The sequence below is a fragment of the Chenopodium album genome, chromosome 11 (assembly GCF_948465745.1).
Source record: "Chenopodium album chromosome 11, dcCheAlbu1.1, whole genome shotgun sequence".
NCBI lineage: Eukaryota > Viridiplantae > Streptophyta > Magnoliopsida > Caryophyllales > Amaranthaceae > Chenopodium > Chenopodium album.
Window position 1 is genome coordinate 57,051,963 of NC_137844.1, and position 23,658 is coordinate 57,075,620.

At 34.6% G+C, this 23,658-nt stretch overlaps 4 protein-coding genes across 5 annotated transcripts; 3 read left to right on the forward strand and 1 right to left on the reverse strand.

Annotated features, from left to right (window-relative positions):
• The first annotated feature begins 995 nt into the window (after positions 1-995).
• LOC145569379 (uncharacterized) lies at positions 996-8,436 on the forward strand. 2 transcript variants are annotated; one of them, XM_081628726.1, is made up of 10 exons: positions 996-1,393; positions 2,352-2,479; positions 2,612-2,683; positions 2,793-2,932; positions 3,369-3,483; positions 3,559-3,639; positions 4,632-4,766; positions 5,859-5,946; positions 7,561-7,753; positions 7,955-8,436. In XM_081628726.1, the coding sequence occupies exons 1-9, from the start codon at positions 1,096-1,098 to the stop codon at positions 7,647-7,649; spliced, it is 1,146 nt and encodes a 381-aa protein (XP_081484852.1). In that variant the 5' UTR covers positions 996-1,095; the 3' UTR covers positions 7,650-7,753; positions 7,955-8,436. The 2 variants fall into 2 exon arrangements, with proteins under 2 accessions (XP_081484852.1, XP_081484851.1); XM_081628725.1 differs by having other exon boundaries at positions 997-1,393; positions 7,561-7,868.
• Positions 8,437-9,198: 762 nt separating this feature from the next.
• On the forward strand, positions 9,199-13,941 carry LOC145567875 (double-stranded RNA-binding protein 8-like). Its single transcript, XM_081627288.1, has 4 exons — positions 9,199-9,314; positions 10,634-10,896; positions 11,488-11,750; positions 12,299-13,941. The coding sequence occupies exons 2-4, from the start codon at positions 10,656-10,658 to the stop codon at positions 13,067-13,069; spliced, it is 1,275 nt and encodes a 424-aa protein (XP_081483414.1). The 5' UTR covers positions 9,199-9,314; positions 10,634-10,655; the 3' UTR covers positions 13,070-13,941.
• Positions 13,942-15,264: 1,323 nt separating this feature from the next.
• LOC145567877 (putative methyltransferase PMT14) lies at positions 15,265-20,679 on the forward strand. Its single transcript, XM_081627291.1, has 7 exons — positions 15,265-15,492; positions 16,472-17,168; positions 18,139-18,349; positions 18,595-18,877; positions 19,171-19,557; positions 19,689-19,766; positions 20,011-20,679. The coding sequence occupies exons 2-7, from the start codon at positions 16,527-16,529 to the stop codon at positions 20,246-20,248; spliced, it is 1,839 nt and encodes a 612-aa protein (XP_081483417.1). The 5' UTR covers positions 15,265-15,492; positions 16,472-16,526; the 3' UTR covers positions 20,249-20,679.
• Positions 20,680-20,924: 245 nt separating this feature from the next.
• LOC145566958 (uncharacterized) lies at positions 20,925-22,214 on the reverse strand. The gene has a single exon (XM_081626211.1). It carries the CDS (start codon positions 22,212-22,214, stop codon positions 20,925-20,927), a length of 1,290 nt encoding a protein of 429 aa, XP_081482337.1.
• Positions 22,215-23,658: the final 1,444 nt, after the last annotated feature.

The following is a 23,658-nucleotide window of genomic DNA, read 5'->3' on the forward strand; positions in this document are numbered from 1 at the left end:
GGAGAGGGAGAGAGAGGTTTCTAGAGAGAGAAAAGAGGAGGAAATAATTAAACTTTTGCTCTTTATTAGGAGATAATGGAGTTATATATATATATATGCTTCCTAGTTTGTTAAAATACTTGCCTTGCTGTCTACTCGATATTTATTGATTAAAATTAATTTTTACGAGTAAACCAATACTTTAAGGTGAAATTAAGTTTTAACTTCTATTAAGCCTCGAAAGATTACGGTGAAATTAAGGTTATTAGGCTCAATCAAGTTTGATAAGTTCAATTATACAAAGAGAATGCACTCTTAGTGTGCCATAATGAGTTAGCTTCTACTCAAACTTTATTGCTTCATAAAAGTTGTAACATAGTTTTATAATGTAATACGGTTTAATTTCTAAAGCACAAGTTTAAAAATCTAAAAATAATGCTCTTGATATAAGAAAATTGATTCATACATGTAGTGTGTCCATCCACAATTAGCACTTATGTTACTTCATTATCCTGTTGTATATTGGGTATCGCATGTCAGATTATCTCATAATTTGACACCATACACAACATATAGTGGCTCGTATAACTTTTTTTAAATATAAAACCTAAAGTGTCGGAGGAGTCGACATCTTGCATACCCAAATTTGAGTTGATTCACTTAAAGTCTTAAATCAATTTTTATAATGTATAGAGGAAGTACTTGTAATTTTTTTTCTTCAATCCTAAGCTAGGCGGATCGTGTGGGTTCAAAGCGACTTCCAACTTCGTCTCTTGATCTAGAATTCAGCAAGTTAGCTCGTGTGAAGGTTGCTCACATTGGTTCTTCATGGGGCTTTGTCACTTAAATAATTAATGTAGTTGTCTTTGTCCTGTGTGTTTTGCCGTATTGTTGATTTTGTTACATCATCTTCTTGTAAAAATTAATAATAATAATAATAACTTTTTTTTAAAAAAAAAATTCTTAATCTTGATTTAAAATTGATTAGAGAAATCAAACAATCTCAATTTCTTAAGTGGGGGGAAACGAGAAGAGAGAAAGAGCCCTTGACAAACTGGAATGATCCTCTTCCTTTTTCTCGCCAGCAGATCAAACCACAGTTGAGCAGCAGCAACAATGTCTTCTTCAACACCAAGAAGACGCCCAAAATCATCTCCCATAAACCCTAATTCCAAATCAATCCCAAATTACTCTCAATCTCCTACCTCTTCTTCGACGCTTACTTCATTACTTGCAGAAGTTGAACCTCCCCCTAATTTCCTTCCTTCCAAATCCGATTTTCTTAAGCTCATTGTTGTCATCACAATTGCTGCTTTTGTCGCCGTTTTCTGCAACTTCTTATCCAGCATCATCAATCGCCCCTCTTTGCCTTTCTGTGATTCCGACGTCGGAGAATACGATGTTTCATTGCTCGGTATTCTTCACTCTTTGCTTTCATGTCGCAATTTTGTCTATTTTGTGTTGCTCTAATTGTTACTTAATTTTGATTTATATCATGATTATGGGCATTAAGTAGTTTAAATTATTGGAAATTCTAAGATAATAGTTGGGTTATTCATTATTTATATACATTTTGATTGTATTCAAGTTATTTTAGAGTAGTATAATTAGAGAAGGAGAGAGAGTTTGCACGGTTATATTGAATCATAGCTCCCTTTTTGGGTTTTATAAACTATAAAAGCAACAAAGTACAAATCAATATGAATTGTGATTTATACGGTGTTGAAGGAGGTCTAAATGTGCATGATTTTGGAAGATCATGGCTGAATTACGCTTCATACAGTTGCTGTTTTAGATGTTCTTCCATTCATTCTCACTAAGGTTGATAATTTTCTAGTAGAGAAGGGTTGAAATATGTTGCATGTCTTTGAATTTCCTGTTAGTTATATTGATCATTAAGTGGTATGGAAGTGGGTTGTCATTAAACCAAGGGTCTATTAGGAAACGAGTAGGGGAGGTGCGGTGAGCGAATAAGAATACCACTGCTCTTGTTTGCATACTTCGTATTAGATAAGAGGAGGGAAAAATTATCAAGTAATAATTATCTTCGATGACAGGAATGTTGTATGAATGTTGTTTTGCTTCCATGAGAGTTGTTAGCCCCTTTATTTGCTATTTTTCTAGCCAGACAAAGGAAAACGCTTCCGTTCCTTTTCTGTTCACCAATTCCTTCTATCCAAACAGAGTGTTAAACTCTATGTAAAAGCTAATGCTCTAGAGTAAAATAAACAAATCTATAAGCAGCGGGAGTTCTTGTTTGTGTTTGCTTGAGCTGTTCAATATGAAGGTCTCATACCAATTCTTTTGGGAGTTGGGTGTTACAGTTACTTTAAAGATTTGATTAAATTTATTTCACATTGTTGATCTTACAGATACATGTGAGCCTTGTCCAAATTATGGAAGGTGTTTTAAGGGCCAGTTGGAATGCATTCAAGGATATAGGAGGTATGGAAAATCATGCATTGAAGACGGAGATATCTATGAAGCAGCTAAGAAACTTGTAAGCTGTCGTGTCCATGTTTTTTGTGCAGTCATGTGATCTTCTTTTTGACTGAACTAATAGATGTTCTCACCTTGCTATGGCTTTTTTTTTTTTTTTTTTTTTTTTTTTTTTTAACGTTGATGATTACAGTCAGTATGGGCAAAAGATCATCTGTGTGAAGCACATGCACATTATATATGTGATGGAACTGGGACAATTTGGGTTTGTCACTTCTCTGCTGTCAGACTTTGTGATTATTTAGCTCGACTCCTGACAGTGCCAGAATTGGTTAACTCTGTTAGAACTTTCTTTCTATTGTAACTCTGTTTAGGTGTCCGAGGACAAGTTGAAGGACATGCTGGACAAAAAATTCCAAGGTTCTACTGCATATGATATTAAGTATCTGTATGCAAAAGAAAAAGCATTGGAGGACATTAGTGGACTGCTGGATACAAGAACCATTGGCAACAGGTATGCTTTCTTCTACAGCAAATAGAACAGTTTATATTGAATAACTAATCATCAGGATTGCGGTCATAGCTTCTAACTTTGAAATTGATCACACGTCTCTAAATAAGGGGTCAAACATGATTCTGATTGCTGACCTTGTTCATCAAACCTTAAGGCACACAATTCATCTTCCCTTGTTCCCTATTATACTTCCAATTGAACCTTTTGTGCTAATGAATTAAAGGTATTGAATACATGATTTTGATTGACTATCTCAGATCTGCAATTGAATTATTGATGGACAACTATTAAGCTTTAAGCACAAAATTAGAGTGGTGTCTGCCTGGGTGGTGCAAGCTTATGGATGAGAGAGATAAAGATAGATAGAGAGGGGTAAATGTAACAGGGTTTTGTAATTTGAATCAGTCTAAAATATTTTGTGAATCTTTTCTTGCAGGGTCAAAGAGTTTAAGTGTCCTGACAAATTAGCTGAAAGTTACAAATCAATGACTTGTCGTGCTCGGCAATGGGTAGCTAAGAATCTTTTACTTCTCATGGCAGTATTTGTACTGGTATTCAACTCTTATCTCAACTCTAAAAATGTAGAATGAACTTCGTGATCATCATGATGATATTGATATTTACAGCTAGCAGGATCTACATTGTTGCTGTTGAGAATTCGAAGAAGATGGTATTTGACAAAAAGAGCAGAACATCTTTACCATCAGGTTAGCATTTGGCATTACCTTCCTTAATACTTCAAACAATGTAATACCTAAGTTGGTGCAAGACTGAGGTATTGGATGTCACAGTGGCTCACTTATGAAGATTTATGGTGCTTGTTTATGAGTAGTTGATACTTGTAGGCTTGTAGCTGGTGATCCTAGAAATTAATTTTGAAATCAAGCTTGATCATAATTAGCCAAATTTTGGATTTTTTTTTCCTGTGGCGTGGGCGTAGGGCCTAGGCCCTCCTTTATATAGAATTTTGTTGATAATAGCTGTAGTTTTTATCTTAATATGCACCTAGAATTCATAGTATGGAACTGACTTTTAAATTAAACACTTTTGAGGGTGGTCATCAAAACATGGCTTCTATAAATTCTTTTTCAAAAATTTCAGTCATGATGTGAACAACATGTCTCTGAATTGCAGTTTGGCATAAAATGTGGAGTACCTTTACCCTCTTAAGTAACTTTTTGACCAAATGATCAGGATATCAGAAAGTACTTTGAATGTAATGTCTCTATGAGTACAAGCTAATTAAACTGATTGCATTTGTGTACGTAGAATGCTCATATCTATGAAACTGACTGCAGCTTTACAATGGAAAAGTGGGACCTTGTAGGCATATCCTTTGGTTACTTTCTTTCCATGTGCCCACTACCTCATTGCTAATGAAAGTATGGAACCATCTTCCATGCTCGACATTGTTTCATACTTTCATGAAATATCTAGCCTTAAAACAATTGAAAATGTTGATTACAGAAAATAGCCCTAATTTATTGGGTTGTAAATCAGCTATATTATGAGAAGAGCACTCACTGGTCCTACTGCAGGATATGAATGCTATTGAAAATTTTGAAGTGTGGAAGCTGCTGCTATTTTTAAATCTGTAATCTGTTCATTGACTTCATTCTCATGACAATATCTAGCTAATGCTTCTTATTATTGACATTTTTATGTACTGCTTTTTAAATTTGTTTTGAAAAATTGTCAGGTTTGCGACACACTTGAGGACAATGCTATAATGTCTAGAAGCATGGGTGACAGAGAACCCTGGTTAATTGCCTCAAGGCTCCGAGATCATATACTTGCTCCCAAGGAAAGAAGAGATCCTTTTCTATGGAAGATGGTATTTCTCTCCTTTTTCTTTACCCCCAATCATTGGAGTTCTTAATGCATTTTAGAATCTTCAAACATGTGTAATTACATTGTGTCCTCTCACTTGTCACCCTGTGCTCTTTTTTTCCCTTGCAAACAGGTAACACATAAATTTTAATTGCATTCCCTCATGTCAATAATATTTGCTAACTTAACTGTCTTCAACTCTTCACTCCCCCAACTAAAAAAAAAAAAAAAAAGAGAGAGAGAGAGAGAGAGAGAGAGAGAGAGAGAGAGAAGGGGGGGGGGGGTGTCGATTGGCTGTCTGCAAATGAATCTATTACTTAATTTGATTACTTATTTTCTGTTAATCCCCTGTTTACATTGTGCTTCCCTGAACTCCTCTATATCAACCCAGATTTTGTAGGTGGCTTTTTAGGGTCTGTCTGTTTGTTTCATGTATAATAGGTTCAGATTAAAAAAAAAAAAAAAAAAAAAAAAAAAAAAAAAAAAAAAATTATGCAAAATAAGTTCAAATTTTTTAATAAAATAAGTTCAGATAAAATAAAATACTAAGTTCTAATAAGTAAAAAAATTCAGACAAATGAGATGAACCAAATAGAGCCTTATCTTGTTTGGATATGTCTTGCTATCATCAGCTTGATGACTAATTATTGGTAAGGAGTTGCTAGTTTCCCTACTTTAAAATTAGATTTCTTTTGCAAACTTTTTTCCGTTGATGAGTGAGAAGCTAATGATTCTCCATAATATTTTTTCTTGGAGCATATACATTTGCTCTCTGTTTAAGTTTTCTCCAAAATTTTGGCCTATTGTGAGTCTACTTGGCAACACAATGTTGCTTAACAGCTGAGGGTCATTATTAAGTATGATATTTACCATCCTCATTTAATCAAATAATAACTTTTTGGCACCAATGGAAAATATCTCTGATTGGAGCTGTGAGCTAATGTGACTGGCTGTGTACTTGTGTAGTGTTGTCAAAAGTACAATAGTTTAACTTTATGGTATTTTTTACTTTTTTTTTTTTTTTTTTGACTGTATATACACGTTTCTATTTTTATAGTATTTATACTGATTCTCATTTGATCTTTCTTCAAATTAGGTTGAAGATTTGGTGGAGTCGGATTCTCGTTTGGACTGCTATCCAAAGCTTGTGAAGGGTGAATCAAAGGTGGTGTGGGAATGGCAAGGTACGGAGATGCAATTTGGGCTCTATATATACCATATCATTATGATTTTAATTAGCTATCTTAGAGCCTCATTTTGCAACATAAAGTCTAATTGAATTGATAGTTTATCTAATTAAAGGGAAAATTGAGATGACTATAATTTATTATGTATCACTTGAATTGTGAATTACGGACGTGTCACTAAAATGTAGTTCAAAGAGAAAATATGATTTCTAAGTGTTATTGCAATCTAATAAGAATCTTCATGACAATTTGACTGTTAACCTTTCCCTAAGAGTTGCTCTTGGAATTATGCTATTGTTGCGTGTAGACTTTGCTTTGCTAGTTATTTGATTAGTGTTTCCTTGAAAAAAGATGGCTAGCTGTCTCTTTGAATTGGTAAATTGGTATGTTTTTTGAGGGAAAAAAAGAATTTTGTTAGAAGGACAATTTGTGTAAAGAAAAATACATCAAGAGAATACCCTAGGTCGTTTAGAAATTTGGGAAAGAAAAATTGTATGCCAAGATTGCCAGCCAAGCTTTACATTGGACACCTTTTTTTTTTTTAAATAAAATTTTCTCACAAAGCAACACCTGTGAAAGCACATTAATAAGGGTAACAACTCTTATCTCACAAGGGCTTATGACCATTAGGTCCATTCGAGAAAATTTTATTGAAAAAGACCTGAGAATAGCAAAGCATGGAGAACCAAAGGAACATTCTTTAATATTTTTAGTGTTAAACTCACCCATTCACAAATAGTGGATGTGAGAGTTTAAGAATGCAAACTATTATTTTGGCTTCCCCTGGCTCCCCAAGATACTTTTCTATAGATAAGTTCATCCTTTTGTTATACTCTGTCGTCACATAATCACATATCTGAGCTTATATCAAGAGTTGAATTATCAGTGCAATTGAGCACCTGTAAGATGTAACCATAACATGCTTCATGTTTGTGCTGGATTCTTTACTACTTAGTATGATTTTTAAACAAGTAGTAGATTTTCTTGGCTCTGGTTTAATCATTACTTTGTCCTTCTTTAGAGATTAGTCATTACTCATTAGTTCCATCAATAATAGAAATAAAAAGATTAATTGTTAGCATTACATTAGCTACCTCCGTTGTTTTATTTTAGTTGACACATTTCTCTAGGTATTTTTTCAATGTTTTTTTTAATAGAAAAAAATTGTTAAAAGTGTAAAATGTTTAAAAATTGGAGTGTGAGAGTCATGACTGCCATCTTCCTTTGGCAAATCTGGGATCAATACCTTTTTATTTAGTGGGTGGTGGTGGAGCATAATACAGTAAGGTCCTGGAAGAATGCAGTATATGTTAAGGGTTTGAGGAATGCCTTATATAGTTGAACGAATTATTCAAGGAATAACTTTAATCATTATTATGCATTTTCGAGAAATGAAGCATATTGACCTTGAAATTGTATAGTTGACCTTTTCATCTCTCTTTAGAGTCATGCTTGTTCTATTAGCGTATCTAAATTAAGTGCTCTCCTGTTCCCACAAATGAATGGAATTGTGAACTATTTCCTGTAGTTTTTATGGCACTTTACTCTGTTTAGCCTTTTTCTTGTATCTTTGAAATATGAACTTTTATTCCTTGTCTTTCTCTTTATTAGTGGAAGGTTCTTTGAGTTCTTCAAGGAAAAAGAAGGTGGATATTGGCAGTTTGAATAATGTTGCAGCTATGAATAAATCATATGGCTAAAAGCATCAAGTTGGTGAGATACAGAGTATAATCATTTGGAGATTCAATGTTTTGACAAGTTATCTATCGATTTCCAGTTTTGGATTATGATGATTGAAGTAAATGTTAGTACACTTCTGTCCTCTACTCGTATGTGTGAAGTACTCTGTATCATGCAGTTGAGACAACTTTGTAGTTGCATGTGGAAGACTAGGCACATGTCCACGAAAGCCCCAAGAGGTGTTAGACTTGTGCATATTTTTGGTAATTTGATCCTAATTTATGTACTTAAGATGATCTTAATTTACCTTGTTCTATGTGTGCAGGCCCTCAGAAGTTTGTATTAGAACGTCCATGTTACCAGAAGAAAATTGTGTTGTATTAGTTATGCTGGAGACGATTGAGGGGAAAATTTAGCCATTGTCAGGGGCTGGTTTCAACTTTCAACAGCTACGTCTTGGTGTAACTGATTGCTGTACATCTACATCCCTTTTCTAACGCTATTTTTTAGCAGCAACTGGCCAAGAAGCATTTTTTTCCTAGCAGGCTGTGTTTCTGGTCTTCAGTTGGTAGTTTTGGTCATAAAGCTGACTAACTCTGGAAGATAGCTAAGACAGGATTAAGCTAGAATTCTACAGAGTACAAACTTGCAGAGACGTACACACCATAAGGCCCTCGATCCCCCTGGAAACAGTATCAATCTAGCAAGGAAACATCATAAATTTTCATTTGTGTGGAATACCTCTCATGTATCAATCTTGTAATTATTTATATTTTCATTTCATTTTACAAAGAAATTTGTTGGGAAGCTTGCGCTGTTTTCAAAATTTGTGCTTCTAGCATCTCATTGACATTCTTGTGTGGAATGGGATGCTATTTGCCGGCTTGTATTGCATGTCGCATCTTATAAATGAGATTTTGTAGTCCTACGAATCTGTTGATTGTGTTAAGTACGCAGTTGAATGGTCTCTACTTTGTGCTGTCAATCTACATGTATCTGGTGTCTATAATTATAGAATCCCCCCTTATGACACGTGTGGATTGTGTTTCTTGAATGTCATGAAAAAATCTTGCCCTCGTATACAAAATAAATCTTTTTTTTTTTTTTTTTTTTTTGCTACCCACCTATTGGAGGTGGGTAAATAAACTGTTTTAATTAAACAATTTTGAATTAATTATAATTGAAATTAGACCTTGAAATTGATCATGGAAGGAGCTTATATTTGCTCTTTAATATGGAGTACATAAAAAAATGTAATACGAGTATAATTTTTTAAAACACATAGTATCACATGAGTTCAAAATTAATTCACCATTATAGACTTTTTTCTATTTAAGCTTTTGAATAACACTTAAAGACTTTTAATTTAATAAATTTCCTTGTATTTTCTTCTTAAAAGTTAAAATTTTTATCTTCACAACAAAACTTAAGTGAGAATTCATAAAATAAAATAAAAAATACTTCAGTGAGAATTAATGTTGACCGTTGACGCTGTATTTCTTAATAGATCTGACGGCTGACATGTATGCAGTATGCGTGTGATTGATTTTCTTGGTTATTTTTTCCTCTATGTTAGCTTTTTTCACTTTTACGCTGCACACCTCTTTCTCTCTTCTCCATTAACAAACTCTCAATTCTCCATTGAAGCGGCTTCTTTGCTTTCTTCCATTGAAGCAGCTTCTTAGGTAAGGTTTTTTTTTTATCTTTTTCTATAGTACATCTATCAATTTCACAATCTAGGGTTACCGTTAATTTTACTATGTATAGTCAATTTAGGGTTCTTTAAGGTGGACTGCTGAACTATTGATTATGATTACTCAACTTAAGAAACTTTATAACCAGCGATTTTGTTGATAGCATTTTGGTATTGTGCAATTTATGTTGATATTTTTTAGCATGTAGAATTTTATGCAATTTTTTGAGCATAATATGCTGCTAATTGTGTCAAATTTGGCTGCTAATTTGTTGCAAGATTTTGTTTATAAATCTTTAAAGTTATGACGAAGCTGTGATAATGTACCTTTTTTCCCTCAGTTTGGCCCAAGGCTCAGGGACGGCCTCGTCGTAGAAAATGAAATCTATTGGCAAATAGATTCCTCTTTCTTTGCCTATCTTTTGAGTTAGTAAGAAAATGTAAATTATAAGATAGGAGACAATGTAAATTCATGTTTAAGAAAATGAAATCTATTGGCAGAAAGACCCTTAAGCTAAGTCGCTCTTGGTTACATATGAAATAAAATTAGGGGTTTCGGGGAAATTTTAATGCTAGTTGTTCGTTTAAGTTGCTTTCGGGTAGCCTCAACTAGGGGTGAAACCAAGTAAGATAGCTTGGTTGTGTCTCATAAATGGTTAGCTTGAGCCTTGCTCGAAGGTACCAAATCAAGTGGTAAGGAACTCAAGCTCAGTGCATTAGCTATTGATAACCCCTGAAATTTGATTTTAATCAACTAGAAAGATTGCTGAATTTCCAACGCCCCAATTGATGAAGCTCACTCTTGTAACTTTACTACTGAATATTATTATTTTCTTTTTTTTTTTTTTTTTTTTTTTTTTTTTTTTTTAATTGGCTCTTCATTTGAGAAGATTCAAGTCTGTTGTGCTTTCTGTCTACTTGTGATGGTTAAATTATGATCGAGTACTTCACTAGTTTTCAACTTTTCATTAGCATTATAGCTAATAACCTGTGATTCAATCTAACTTTTGATTAAAAAAAGGGGTGGTTTATTCATGTATTGGAGAAAGTGTTGGACGTATATTTTGTTTATTGGCCAGTTGTGGTGGCGCAGTGCTGTATGTGATTGGCTGGCACTTTTGTATCTTAGCTTGTATAATAAAGCAGGTTCAATGATAGATGTGAACTTGTTGGCCTTGACCTGCTTGCAACTTTGCAGACCATGTATAGAGAGAGACATCATCTTCACAGAATTTGTGTGAATGTGTATGTATATGCAATTTACTTTTTAATCTAACATCGACTTTTCTTATATTTTGGAAAACCAATTAGGGAACGGAATTGATCTAGGGGGATGGAAACTACTCAAGTAAATGTTTCTGATGAGTTTGAGGAGGGTGCTGTGTCTGATGGCCATGGCCTTGATGATCAATTAATTGGAGAACATACTGCTGTATCAAGTTTTGAATTCTGCTCCAAAGAAATGGTGCCATCCTTTGAGAACAAGAAGCAAAGTAATCCTGGGAACTTAAAAGAATTTCCTATGCATCTGGGAATTAGTTGTGATCCCAGTTTACAAGCTCCATCTGTTCCTGGTAAACTTCTTTAAAATTTCTGGCTGGAAAATAAATCTACCACTTTTTTGTTGAGTTTTATTTTGGGATAGCTTGCTTGCTTGGTTTTCTCTGAAGGACAATAATTTAGATTATTTCCTGATTTAGTTATGCTTTGCCAACCTTCAACGCATTTGACTTGTTTAGTAGGATAATTCTATTGGATTGGTTTGGCTTGTTGGATTCAATTCCTATGTGTCCAGTCTAATGAATTCTTGCGATCCAGTTAGCTTTCTTTGCTCCCTTAAACAGAAATTATTCCTAAACAAACTGCAGTGGAAGGGTCATTATGTTCCTTAAATCTTATCATATTGTATCATTTTTATATACTTCGTATGTTGCTATCTGACGAGTTCAAGTTACTTCTATATGTATAAATAAACTACTGTATTTAGAAGTTAAGTCTACTCCTTACGTTTACTGTGCAGCATTTATGTAAGATTATAAATAAACTAATGTATTTAAATTAAGTCTACTCCTTAACGTTTACTGTGCAGCATTTATGTAAGATGAAAGTCAATATGAACGAATTTTAACGGCCGCAAATCAAATTTTTTTGGTTGCTTAAATTAGGTGTGTCAAAGTGCTATGTATTCAAGAGCCAATTACAGGAATATGCCCAAAAGGTTGGGCTTCCGACTCCTGAGTATGAGACAATTAAAGAAGGCCCTTCACATGAGCCTTCTTTCAGGTCAACTGTGATCGTGGATGGTGTCCGATATGAATCACTGCCTGGTTTCTTCAATCGGAAAGCAGCAGAACAATCAGCAGCTGAAATTGCATTAATGGATCTATCTAAGAGCGGGGGTAAGAAGGATTCGATTGCTGTGCCTGTGGTAAGTGAGTTAAATTACCAGTTATTCTTACTAATAATGAGTTTAGGTGGAAATTTTTTACTTGAATGTATTGTACTATTATTCATTTTATAGGGTATATTCTGATGAACTGCTTCAGGTGTGCACCTTTTCTGTTTCTTATTGGCTGACTTGAGCACACTTTGAGAGGAAGTTAGAGGAAATTTTTTATTGTTTAAAGGTTAAGCCAGCTTCAGTGCAATTTTAAATATACTGTCAACAAGTAACCATTGTTAACTGAAATCATTTGCTTAGACATGATTAATCTGATCTTCAAGCATTTTGCTACTTAAGCTAAATAGATCCCTCTGCCTTTGACTACTGTTCAACAAGGCCTTTCTCAAGACATGATACATTAAGCTTAACATGACAGTCTCTGTAATCTTAATTGCAAACTCTATCTGTTTATTTGAAGTGTAAGAGTGTCTCTCCTACAGTCCTACTGTGTTTGATCCCTGAGTTTCAGGTTCGGTTCAATTTATGGGTCATTGAATCTTATACTGGCTTATCACTGCAATTATTTTTGTCAGCATGAGACAGGTTTATGCAAGAATTTGCTCCAAGAATACGCACAGAAGATGAATTACGCAATTCCTACTTACATATGCCGGAAGGATGACACCCCTGGTAAGACGGCTGTCTTTTCTTGTACTGTTGAGATAGGGGCTATTCAGTACATTGGGGCTGCTGCAAGAAATAAAAAGGATGCTGAGATCAAAGCTGCAAGGACTGCCCTGCTTGCAATTCGGTCAAGTGGTTCTGTTGGAGGTCAGAAACTTGACGATAAACCTCTGTATACAGTTATCCCAAGCAAAAGAAAGATGCAAGAGACAGCTCCTCCACAAATGGAGACTGTAAAAGTGAAGAAGCCAAAGAAACCCCGTTCTTCAAAGAAATCACAAAACCGGATGAAACCTTATGATTCTGATTATCAAAGTCATGCTGGGATCATGGGTGTTTTGGTCAGTAATGATATCGGTACTCCAACTGCCTGTCAACCATATGAAAATGGTTTATCTGATGGCCAAGTACCAAATCAAGGTCAAAATCCCAATTGTTTGGCAAGTTCGGATCAGGATAATTTGCCCGTGAAGAATTGCCAACTTAATGGTAAAGCATTTGTTGTCGAAGGTTCTTCTGATCCTGTAGTCTGTGTGGTTGACTCTAGCCCGACTCATGATCACAGAAACTCTGATGTTGGTAATGACTTGTCTATGACAATGGGTCCACCCTCAGTGCAATCTGACAACGATAAAATTGATCAGGGTGTTGGCAAAGTCACCGGTGATGCACTCCAGTAGCTCCACTTTCTAAGCAAGTTGAGTGCATTGCCTACAAATTTTGGGATACTCAGGAAGATCCAGCAACTGCAGTGGCAGCTAGAAGGCACATGGGGGAAGGAAACAATGCTTGCACAATGTACCTTCTGACCGATAATATCTGTAAGTTTTATAGTATGGTTGGATGAGATTTTTGTAGGTAGGGAAGAGGGAGTGAGACATCTATTTACCAATGTCTCGAAAGAGGGGTCCATTGGGGATTGTAGAAGTAACCCTAGATACACTTTAAATTGAGCATGCCATTTGTTATTGTTATCTAGCAAACAAATGAATTATCTAGAAGTGAGATCATACATAGTTTAGAGTGGTTAGAAGGGCAATCATAGATTTGTATGTCCGTCTTTATTTATTTTTATTCAACTTCACACCGGTGGCTGTTCAACTGTTCAAGCACAATGAAGCAATAGTTGGTTTTGGTTCGACTGCCACAATAACTGGTTTTGGTTCGGCTGCAGTGGCTCGTGGCATAACTATCAGAATTTTCTTCTTTATCCTTTGATTTCTGGTAGAGGTCCAATTTCGACTCCCCCGACCAATGAGAATTGAACCTGGATCTGCCTACACGGAGATGTATACAAATGTATTGAGTATTGGTTTCTCAAGGCAATAGAGTATTTGTTTATTATTTGACGGCGTGGGAGTTGCTGCTATAGCGCAGTGTAGTAAGTATTTAAGTGTTGTTTATAATACAGAGTACGAAGACTAGCTTTCGTATTTCTGCCGACAACAAAATATGTACCTATTATTATAAGATGTAGAGTGGGAAACAGCTACTTGTTTGTATACGTTATGTCATTTAATTCATATCGCAGACTCTAGGAATTTTTCTTTTATGATATGATTACTTTTAGGGAGTATTGCAGTTAAAAAAAGGTAATTGATAAGAATTTATGCATTTAATGTAGGTGCAGAATACAAGCATTGGATACACTTTCATGCTTATTAATTAGAAGTTTGCATGTCATAATCACCGTGTAAATTACTGTATAACTTAATAGTTTTATAAACGATAATATTTCTAGTTTTGGTTCCTTGCATAGATAATAGATGCATGCAGGTTTAAGTACTCGTAATGCTTATATCTTTTTCAAGGTGGACTTTACATGCAAAAGTATTAAAATCCAGTATGAGTTTCACAAACTTGCTGAATTTTTTGTTGGCTTCTTCAGTTTTTTTTTTACTTCACCCGTTTTAATTTTTAGACTATTTACCATCTCTTCTTTGACGGTCTTTTTAAATTCGTTCTAGATAGTACATAAAAAAAACATATCAAGTAAAAAAAAAAAAAAAAACAAATAAAGTATATCTTAATAAGCCTCAAATTTTCTTTCAAAAAATAAAATAAAGTAAGCCTCAAATTTTTAATTTTTTTTAAGGTGATTCTACCCAAGGTGTATTTTTTTTCTTTTCCGTTTTTGGAAGTTTGGCTTTTATGTACTCAGAAATACTTGCGTGGACCTGGTTCACAATAATATTTTGTGGACCCGAGGTTTATACACACGCAACTGACATTATATTGAACATAGTGACCTTTATTTTTAACATAGTAACCTTATTTTTAACATAGTAACCTTTATTATAAGTTGTATAACGTTTAATACTATTGTGAACTTGAAGTACGACGTTATGACCTTAATTTTAACATAGTGACCTTTATTATTAATATTGACCTTATAAAATATTTCATTAAAAAAATTAACCTCTTATAGACTATATATTACCAAAATGACTTTTATTTTCAACATGGTAACCTTCATTTTATTATAGTGACTTTTTTTTTTAATTAATAAAACAATCATAGTTTCTCTAATGTTAGTGGTTCACAATAAATTAGTGTGAACCAGGTTCATTTAAGAATTTGTATTATGTACTGTATATCAAGTATCAACACATAAAATCGAACATTTTATCAACCAATTAATTTTAAGAATTGTTAAAATTGCAACGAATCTAACATTCCTCCCTATATAATGTAACAAACCTTCCAGAAGATGCAAATCTAATGTTGATTTAAGATAATCCAAACTGAAATCCTCAAACAAAAAATAATTGATATTTGGATTTAATGAAGTTAGGCTGTTAATCTTTATCCTAAGAATAACAGAAAACTCAAACAAGCTCATAAGCCACCGCCAGAAGTAAATACACATTGAACTTTCGATCTCTTTCTCTCTCCTCTGTCACTCACTTGATTAACTATTTATTTAATCAATTAATTAATTAGATTCTTTCATTTCCTTCAACTTTTAACACATCACACTTCACACTCATTACTCCCCACTTTCACTCTCATCATATCTGCCCTTCTCCTTTTATCACTCACTCACTTCCCTCCTTAAGATCTGCTTCAATCACTATTCAAAAAAGAGCTCTCTTTTTATCAGGTAAATTCTCATTAAATTTTCAATCTTTTTTGCCAATTTCTGTTTTTCCAATCATTCTTTGATTTGATCTCAATGTTCTGCATTTACCCAGATTGTAGATTTAATTTCCAATTTTGCACTTTCTTTTTTTGAAATCTGAATTTGAGGGTCTGATTTATTTCCTATTTTTTGGAAGAATTTAATGTAATGAATCTGGGTCTTTTTGGTTTGTGATTTGTGTTGAATTATATTGTAGAAAGATATAAGCTTGATATGAAATTTGTTACAACCTTATATGCCCATTATATAAAGATCGTACCTTTTTTCCGACATTTAATTAGTACCTTGTAGATTTTGCAGTAGCTTTTAGAGATTAATATAAAATTTAATGTGATGTGTTAAGTTCAAATCTGGGATTCTATGGTTGATTAGCCATAATTTGTGAACAATTCTGTATAATTTGGTAAGACTGCTTGGAAAGGAAGGGAGGGTGACTTCATATAATATAATTTTATATTTGTATCATCTTTAGCAATTGCCAATTTAAGTGTGCTCTTTGTATATAATGTAATCCTACATCATTGTATGATTTGTATCATTTGTATGTGGGTGAATATCACCATCAATCTATGTTGTTGGGACATAGGGACAAAGTAGTGGATTTGGGTCGGATCCGAGTCTGTGTCCTTGAGTGTTACACAATGTTCTGATGGAGAGTTGTGTATTTGTTTCGGTCGAAGCTGAACCGGATTAATGCCTTGATATGTTCTACTTGTTTATGTAATTTTTAGTTGAAAGGAAGAGTTTGAATAGAATGGATATTAATCTAATAAAAGTAATATCTGAAAGCTAATGAAAGAGGGCTTGGCCTATTTTTTTTTCATATGTGAATTCTCTACTTATAGCAAGAAGGAAAAAGAAAAGAAAGCTAATGTATGTGTTATCATGTGTTATGCTGAATGTTTATTATTGGTTGTTGATGGATGCTATCTATAAGCAGGTGATTGCATTGTGATCTTTCTTTGGAATAGTGAGTGAGAGTCCAGCTTGCCATCATGACCCCTAAACATGGTGGTAGATCCCGAGGGTCCATGTCGATATTTATTGTGCTTGGACTTTGCTGTTTCTGTTACTTACTAGGAGCTTGGCAAAGAAGTGGCTTTGGCAAGGGGGATAGTATAGCCATGAAGATGTCAAAGGTGTCTGATTTGACAGATTGCGGTGTAAAATCAGATTTGGATTTTGAACCTCACCATAAATTTGTTGGGACTTTTGAGTCTTCTGAGGTGATAGTTAAAAAGTATGAGGTATGTGATGAAAAATACTCTGATTATACTCCTTGTCAGGAGCAGGATAGAGCTATGAAATTCCCAAGGGAAAATATGATCTACAGAGAGAGACATTGCCCACCAGACGAGGAAAAATTGCGCTGTCTTATCCCAGCACCTGTGGGATACACAACTCCATTCCCCTGGCCGAAAAGTCGGGATTATGTTTACTATGCTAATGTGCCTTATAAGCATCTGACTGTTGAGAAGGCTGGCCAACATTGGGTAGATTTTCAAGGCAATGTATTTAAATTTCCTGGTGGTGGGACAATGTTTCCTCAAGGTGCTGATGCTTACATTGACGAGCTTGCCAGTATAATTCCGATTGCAGATGGTACTGTTAGAACAGCACTGGATACTGGCTGCGGGGTATGTTTTCTTTCCTATCATAAATGCTCTCTTATCATGTTTCGTGATTCTTTGAACTCCATTTAAGAATTTGAAAAGCATTTCATGTTTTCTTTTTCTCTGGAATGTTTGAGCAGTGATAATCTTTTATTTGACTAATTTACCTAGTCCATATTCTTTTGGGATGGTTGTCTGTTGTAAATGCTTGCCTTTTTTCTCTTTTGCATCTGGTATCCATTAATTAATGTGAATCAGCAGGAGACATTAAAGGAGTGCTTTAGTCTCAGTTTAAACTCCTTGGCAAGTAGTAGTGATTGGCCTTTAGTGAACTTGATCTTGTTAAAATTTCACACTTTTGATATGGTCCATACTCCATAGTTACCTAATTCACTAATCCCCCCGCAAACTGGAAAGGGAAAAGTAATACATTAAAGCAGTACATTTTGTGAATTACATTCCCATATCCAATCTCATACTGGAAAATTAGCTAACACTGCTAGTTGTGGACTTGTGGTTATAATCCTCACTCCGTTTTCCCTTCTCTCATGCTGGAATCTTGTCTATCTGTGATGAGTTTGATTATTTTGTAGAGATATGTAATTGTCAATGACAATCGTTTTTTGTTTCTCAAGTTTTCTAAAGGCCATTAATACAAATGTGTTTTATTCTTTTTTTTTTTTTTTTTTTTGAGGAAAATATGCTTTAGTCATTTCTATCTTGTTAGCTTGTTTGAACACTGATTCTCCTACTTCTTGCACATTGCCTATTAGTATTCCCATATTAGTTGTGGACTTGTGGTTTTGTGATATCCATTACTCCAATTAGCGTACTCCTACATCAGAGCCTCTAAACATAGCAGATTGGAAAAAGCAAAAAAAAAATAAAAACCCAGTAGATGTTCTGTTTCCACTCTACACTTGCAGCCTGAATTGTGAATAAGCCTGTGATTTAAATCAGATCAGTCGACTAACAATGTTTGTTTTTTTGACAGGTTGCAAGCTGGGGTGCATACATGCTGAAGAGAAATGTGTTGGCTATGTCATTTGCACCACGAGACAATCACGAAGCTCAAGTGCAGTTTGCATTAGAGAGAGGAGTGCCGGCAGTTATTGGTGTACTTGGAAGTATATATCTTCCATATCCCGCAAGGGCCTTTGATATGGCCCAGTGCTCCAGATGTTTGATACCATGGGGAAATGATGGTAAGTACTGGAATTGATTCGGGAGATATTGTTGTTGCATGTTGTTCGCCTTGTGTCTCATTTAGAAAGGAGAAAATTGCTAAAAATCTTGGGAAAATTAAACTCCTAAATCTATTGATTTTTTGACTAGAGAAAATTAAACTCCATAAATCTATTGATTTTTTGAAAGGCTCCAAAATGCTTAACCTGTTCAATATCTAATACCTTCTTTGACTTATCTGACATTCGTTCTTGCCTGCATACAGATGGGAAGTCTCTGATGGAAGTAGACCGTGTTCTGAGACCTGGTGGTTACTGGGTTTTGTCTGGTCCTCCTTACAATTGGAAGACATATCATAAAGTATGGAAGCGTACAACAGAGGACTGCAAAGCTGAGCAGAAGAGAATTGAAGATTTGGCTGAGTCTCTATGCTGGGAGAAAAAGTACGAGAAAGGAGATATTGCTATATTTAGAAAGAAGATCAATGCTGAATCCTGCAAACAAAAGCCACAGAATGTCTGCGAGTCACGAAATCCTGATGATGTCTGGTTAGTAGATCTTACTATTGTTTCAATTCTTGCGGTTGGGTTGTTAGCACTTAGAAGCTAGGGATGTAGTATGCTCACGCTGGAAAAATCCTTGAATGCCAATCGTAAGCTACTAAGAATTGATTGTTCCCATTTCCTTTTCCTTTGTGGTTTAAAAGAGTTTCGCAAAGGACATCAATCTCTTAAGAAATGGTGTAAATTCAAACTAGTAATGAGACTTTTATTGTGAGACAGAATGATTATTTGCTGTTTATGAAGTTATCTTATGTAACTGAAAATTATAAATGATGCAGGTACAAGAAAATAGAAACTTGCGTGACACCTTTCCCTGAGGTATCAAGCTCAAGTGAGGTTGCTGGAGGTAAGTTGGAGAAATTTCCTGCCAGACTTTTTGCAACTCCTCCCAGAATTGCAAAGGGGTTGGTTCCAAGGGTCACTGAAGAGTCATACCAAGAAGACAATGCAAAGTGGAAGAAGCATGTCAAAGCTTACAAAAACCACAATAGATTAATTGGAACAACCAGGTACCGCAACATAATGGATATGAATGCAGACCTTGGTGGTTTTGCAGCAGCACTTGATTCACCCAAGGTTTGGGTAATGAACGTTGTGCCTAATATTGCCGAAAACACTTTAGGGGTGGTATATGAAAGAGGTCTTATTGGCATATATCATGACTGGTATGTGAGATGAAATTTGTTTATTTTGTTCCTTTTAACAATATTATAATCTTTTTTCTGTATATAACGACTATTTTAAATGTGTTTGTCATATACATGCTGTTATAATATGTAATTATCTGTTTTTCTAGGTGTGAAGGTTTCTCTACTTACCCAAGGACATACGACCTGATTCACGCTAATGGTTTGTTCAGCCTGTACCAGGATAAGTAAGTCTCTTCTCTTTATTAAAAATATTTTGGTTCTTCATATGATAGCAACACTTTTTTTATGCGTTTTCTTCTGTAACTTTTCTGTTTTTGTTTGTTGATGGAAAGTTGGACCATATACCTTGTTACTTTTATGTTTGTAAATCATATTGTGTACGGAATATATCTAAGGGTTGGCCAGTCAGGGAAAACTTCTTTCTCTCTTTACTTGCTCTGTCTAAAGTAAAGTGTTTAAATTGTTTAGGTGTGATTATGAAGACATTCTTCTGGAGATGGATCGAATCCTGCGCCCTGAAGGTGTAGTCATCTTCAGAGACGCGGTTGATCCTCTAAATAAGGTTAAGCAAATCGCTCGGGGTATGAGGTGGGATCTCAAGTTAGTAGACCATGAAGATGGCCCATTTGTGCCTGAGAAGATCCTCTTTGCAGTTAAACAATATTGGACTGCTGGTGAAAAGAACAGTACATCAAGCAGCCAATAATCCTTTCAAAGATCCAAGAACCGGCATGTCAAAGGAGAAAAGGAAGGAAGATGTGACCAAGATGTTAGAGCTCTTAGTCGGATCACTTTGTGAAATCGAAGGTGAAATTCTTGGCATTAGAAGGTATTTTTGTTACATTATTTGATGTTATAGGTAATTTATATTGCTTTTGAAGAAATGTAGTATTTTAGGTGGAGAAGATGTATTTTTGTGGGAATAGAAGGGTTGTAAAGAGCATGACCCTTGAGATCATGTGATCGATCTCTTGCCTAAAATCCAGTTTAAGGTATCCACTCGAAGTATAGCTTGATAACACAATGTAAGCTACAAGTAAAAAAAAAATCATAGTGATCCATGCCTAATTTATGTTCTTCCATAACTATAGCCTATATAGGCACGATCCTGCTAATGTATCGTCTCTCTAGTCTCAACCTTCTCGTCTCTCTTCCTTTTCTTGTCAATTTGTTTTGTTCTTTGCATCGTGGCTTAGAAAATCAACTCTGAAGAATCTGTTCTTAAGTTGAATTCAAAGTGTATTGTGCTTTTTACATAAAATTCGTTGCAGACTCTATTACTCGACAAATTACATGTTTGAAAACAATAATATAATTTCACCAAATAGTGTTCTTTATAACTCCCAATTGAGATTAATTTGCACCTTCAAAAGGCTATGAACTTACACTAATCGTCTGTCTTTACGAATATCAGCACCTAGTCCTTGCAATTTTTCAATAATCTTCGAATATCCTCTTTCAATATGATGAATTTCGCAAATTTCAGTTTCACCTTCTGCAAGCAAACCTGCAATGACTAATGCAGCTCCAGCTCGTAAATCAGATGCTACAACACTTGCTGCTGTAAGCAAAGTTGGTCCTGTAATGATAGTTTTTCCTCCTTCCATCCGGCAGCTAGTATTCATACGACATAACTCGTCAATGTGTTTAAAGCGCTCTGGGTAAATTGTATCAGTAATCGTCGAAGATCCTTCTGCCTGTGTCATCAACACAGAAAACGGTTGCTGTAAATCTGTTGCAAAACCAGGGTAAACACTTGTTTCTATATCAATCGCCTTTAAGTTTTTAGACTTCGGAATGAAAATGGAGTCTTTGCCTTCTTGAACTTCTACACCCATTTCACGTAGTTTTGCAATCAAAGCTTCCATATGAGACGGAATTACATTGTCGATTGTAATTCTGTCTCCAACAGCTGCTGCCATGATCATGAACGTCCCTGCCTCAATTCGGTCTGGCATAACCGTATGCTTTGTCCCATCTAATTTCTCAACCCCGTCGATGCAGATGACATTTGTTCCTGCTCCTTTGATTTTTGCACCCATCTTAATAAGAAGAGATGCAACATCAACAATTTCAGGCTCTTTTGCTGCATTTTCGATAACAGTTTGTCCCTTAGCCAAAACAGCAGCAAGCATGATATTGATTGTTGCACCAACACTAACTACGTCTAAGCAAATTTTTGCACCGTGCAACTCATCAGCGCGCAAATAGACTATTTCTTGTTCATTTGTCATCACTTGTGCTCCAAGGGCCTTAAAACCTTTGATGTGTTGGTCAATCGGGCGTCCCCCAAGGAAACAACCGCCGGGTAGCCCAATGACAGCATGTTTGAAACGGCCAAGCATGGCACCCATCAAGTAATATGAAGCACGAAGCTTTTTAACATTACCACTTGGTAAAGGCGTGGCCACCATACATGTCGGGTCAATTATCATCTTTCCATCTTCAAACGTTACTTCTCCGCCAATTTCTTCCAAAATCTTTTTAAGTATCAACACATCGGAAATGTCTGGTAAGCCCTCGATTTCTACAACAGAATTGGCTAGTATTGATGCAGGAATTAATGCCACTGCACTATTTTTCCCTCCGTCAACTCTAATGGCGCCTGATAAGTGATTGCCGCCTTTTATTTTATATACATCTATCATTTTGTAACCATCTGTCGACCCCATTCACCTTAATTCAATTATTAGTGATAATATAAGTTTAGGGCAAAGGCAATTTAATTAAAATTTGTTCTTATTGAACAAATCATCAAACATTTTATCATTACTAATACGAAGTATATATTAGGATACTCATATAAAATGCCATATCTCTAACAATTCGTTAAACAATTGCCAAACGAAAATGAAAAATTAGGTACGTAAGCACTTCACGAGATAAACTATGGGACATGCTATATATAACATGACATGCATACCATCTTGCAGTAAATCACATAGGTCATGCAACTCGATCATAAAGTGATCATAGTATTGTGTTTTCATCTTTAATTTATATACTTCCTCTGTTTTTTTAGTTGACACATTTTGTTTATCACGCTTGCCAACGCGTGTTTTTAACGATTAATTCTCTAATTATCAATATTTTAAAATTATAAAAAGTAGATATTAACAAAAATATACATTCAAACAAGATCTCACATGATTATGTTTTATCTTATCCATAAACCACAAAAGCGAGTCAAAACGTGTTGTATAGATACTATAAAAATCAAAAGGTGTCAACTTCTTAAACAGAGGAAGTATTTTTTAGCGCAAGAAAAAGACTTGAAAATTAAAATACAAAACCATAATGTATTACGGAGGGAGTATAAAATTAGGCTAAACGGAGTTGGCAGCCGACAATAGTTTGCATGACATGCATGTTGTATCCAATCATCCGTGTAAAGACAAAAGCTTGCATTGCATTATGTACGTGACCTTTTTTTGGTGGAATGTACGTATGTAACATTTCTTCTGTCTTCTTAAAATTTTAATTAACAATTTGTAGATTAACATGTTTAACAAATTTTATTTGACCGCACCTTTAATTTCTTTAATTAGCAATTTGTAGATTATAAAAATTTAATGATATTTTATATTTTGCATTTAGCAACCAATCCAATAACGTTTTACATGCGTAACTTTTTAAAGATTTTTTGACAAGTTTTACATGTGTAATAACATTTATATATTACCACCCTCAATCTTAATATTTTGAATTTAAAATTTTACAATTTAACTTAATTTATTCACTCGTTAAAAAATTATTGGATAAGTAAAGATCAGGTGAATAGAACACACCCTAATTCTAGCAACAATGTAACCCTCTCCATTGGATAACAACAACATGCTTTTATAAATTTATTAGTTTTTGGCCCCGTGCAATATACGGATTTATAAAGTATGAGTTATTAATAATAATAGTTAATTGAAATAGAGTTGATTAAAATTAAATGACTTTTGTAACACTTTTTTTTTTTAAAAAAAAAAAAAGTAGAGCTTTTGGAGGGAAAATTTTTCACAAAATCATGTCAAGTGTCCTTCCAGTGATTACTTTAGTATATAGTATAGATATGTCTCACACATAATTTCCAACCTCATACTAAATAATTTTACAATAAGTATTGTA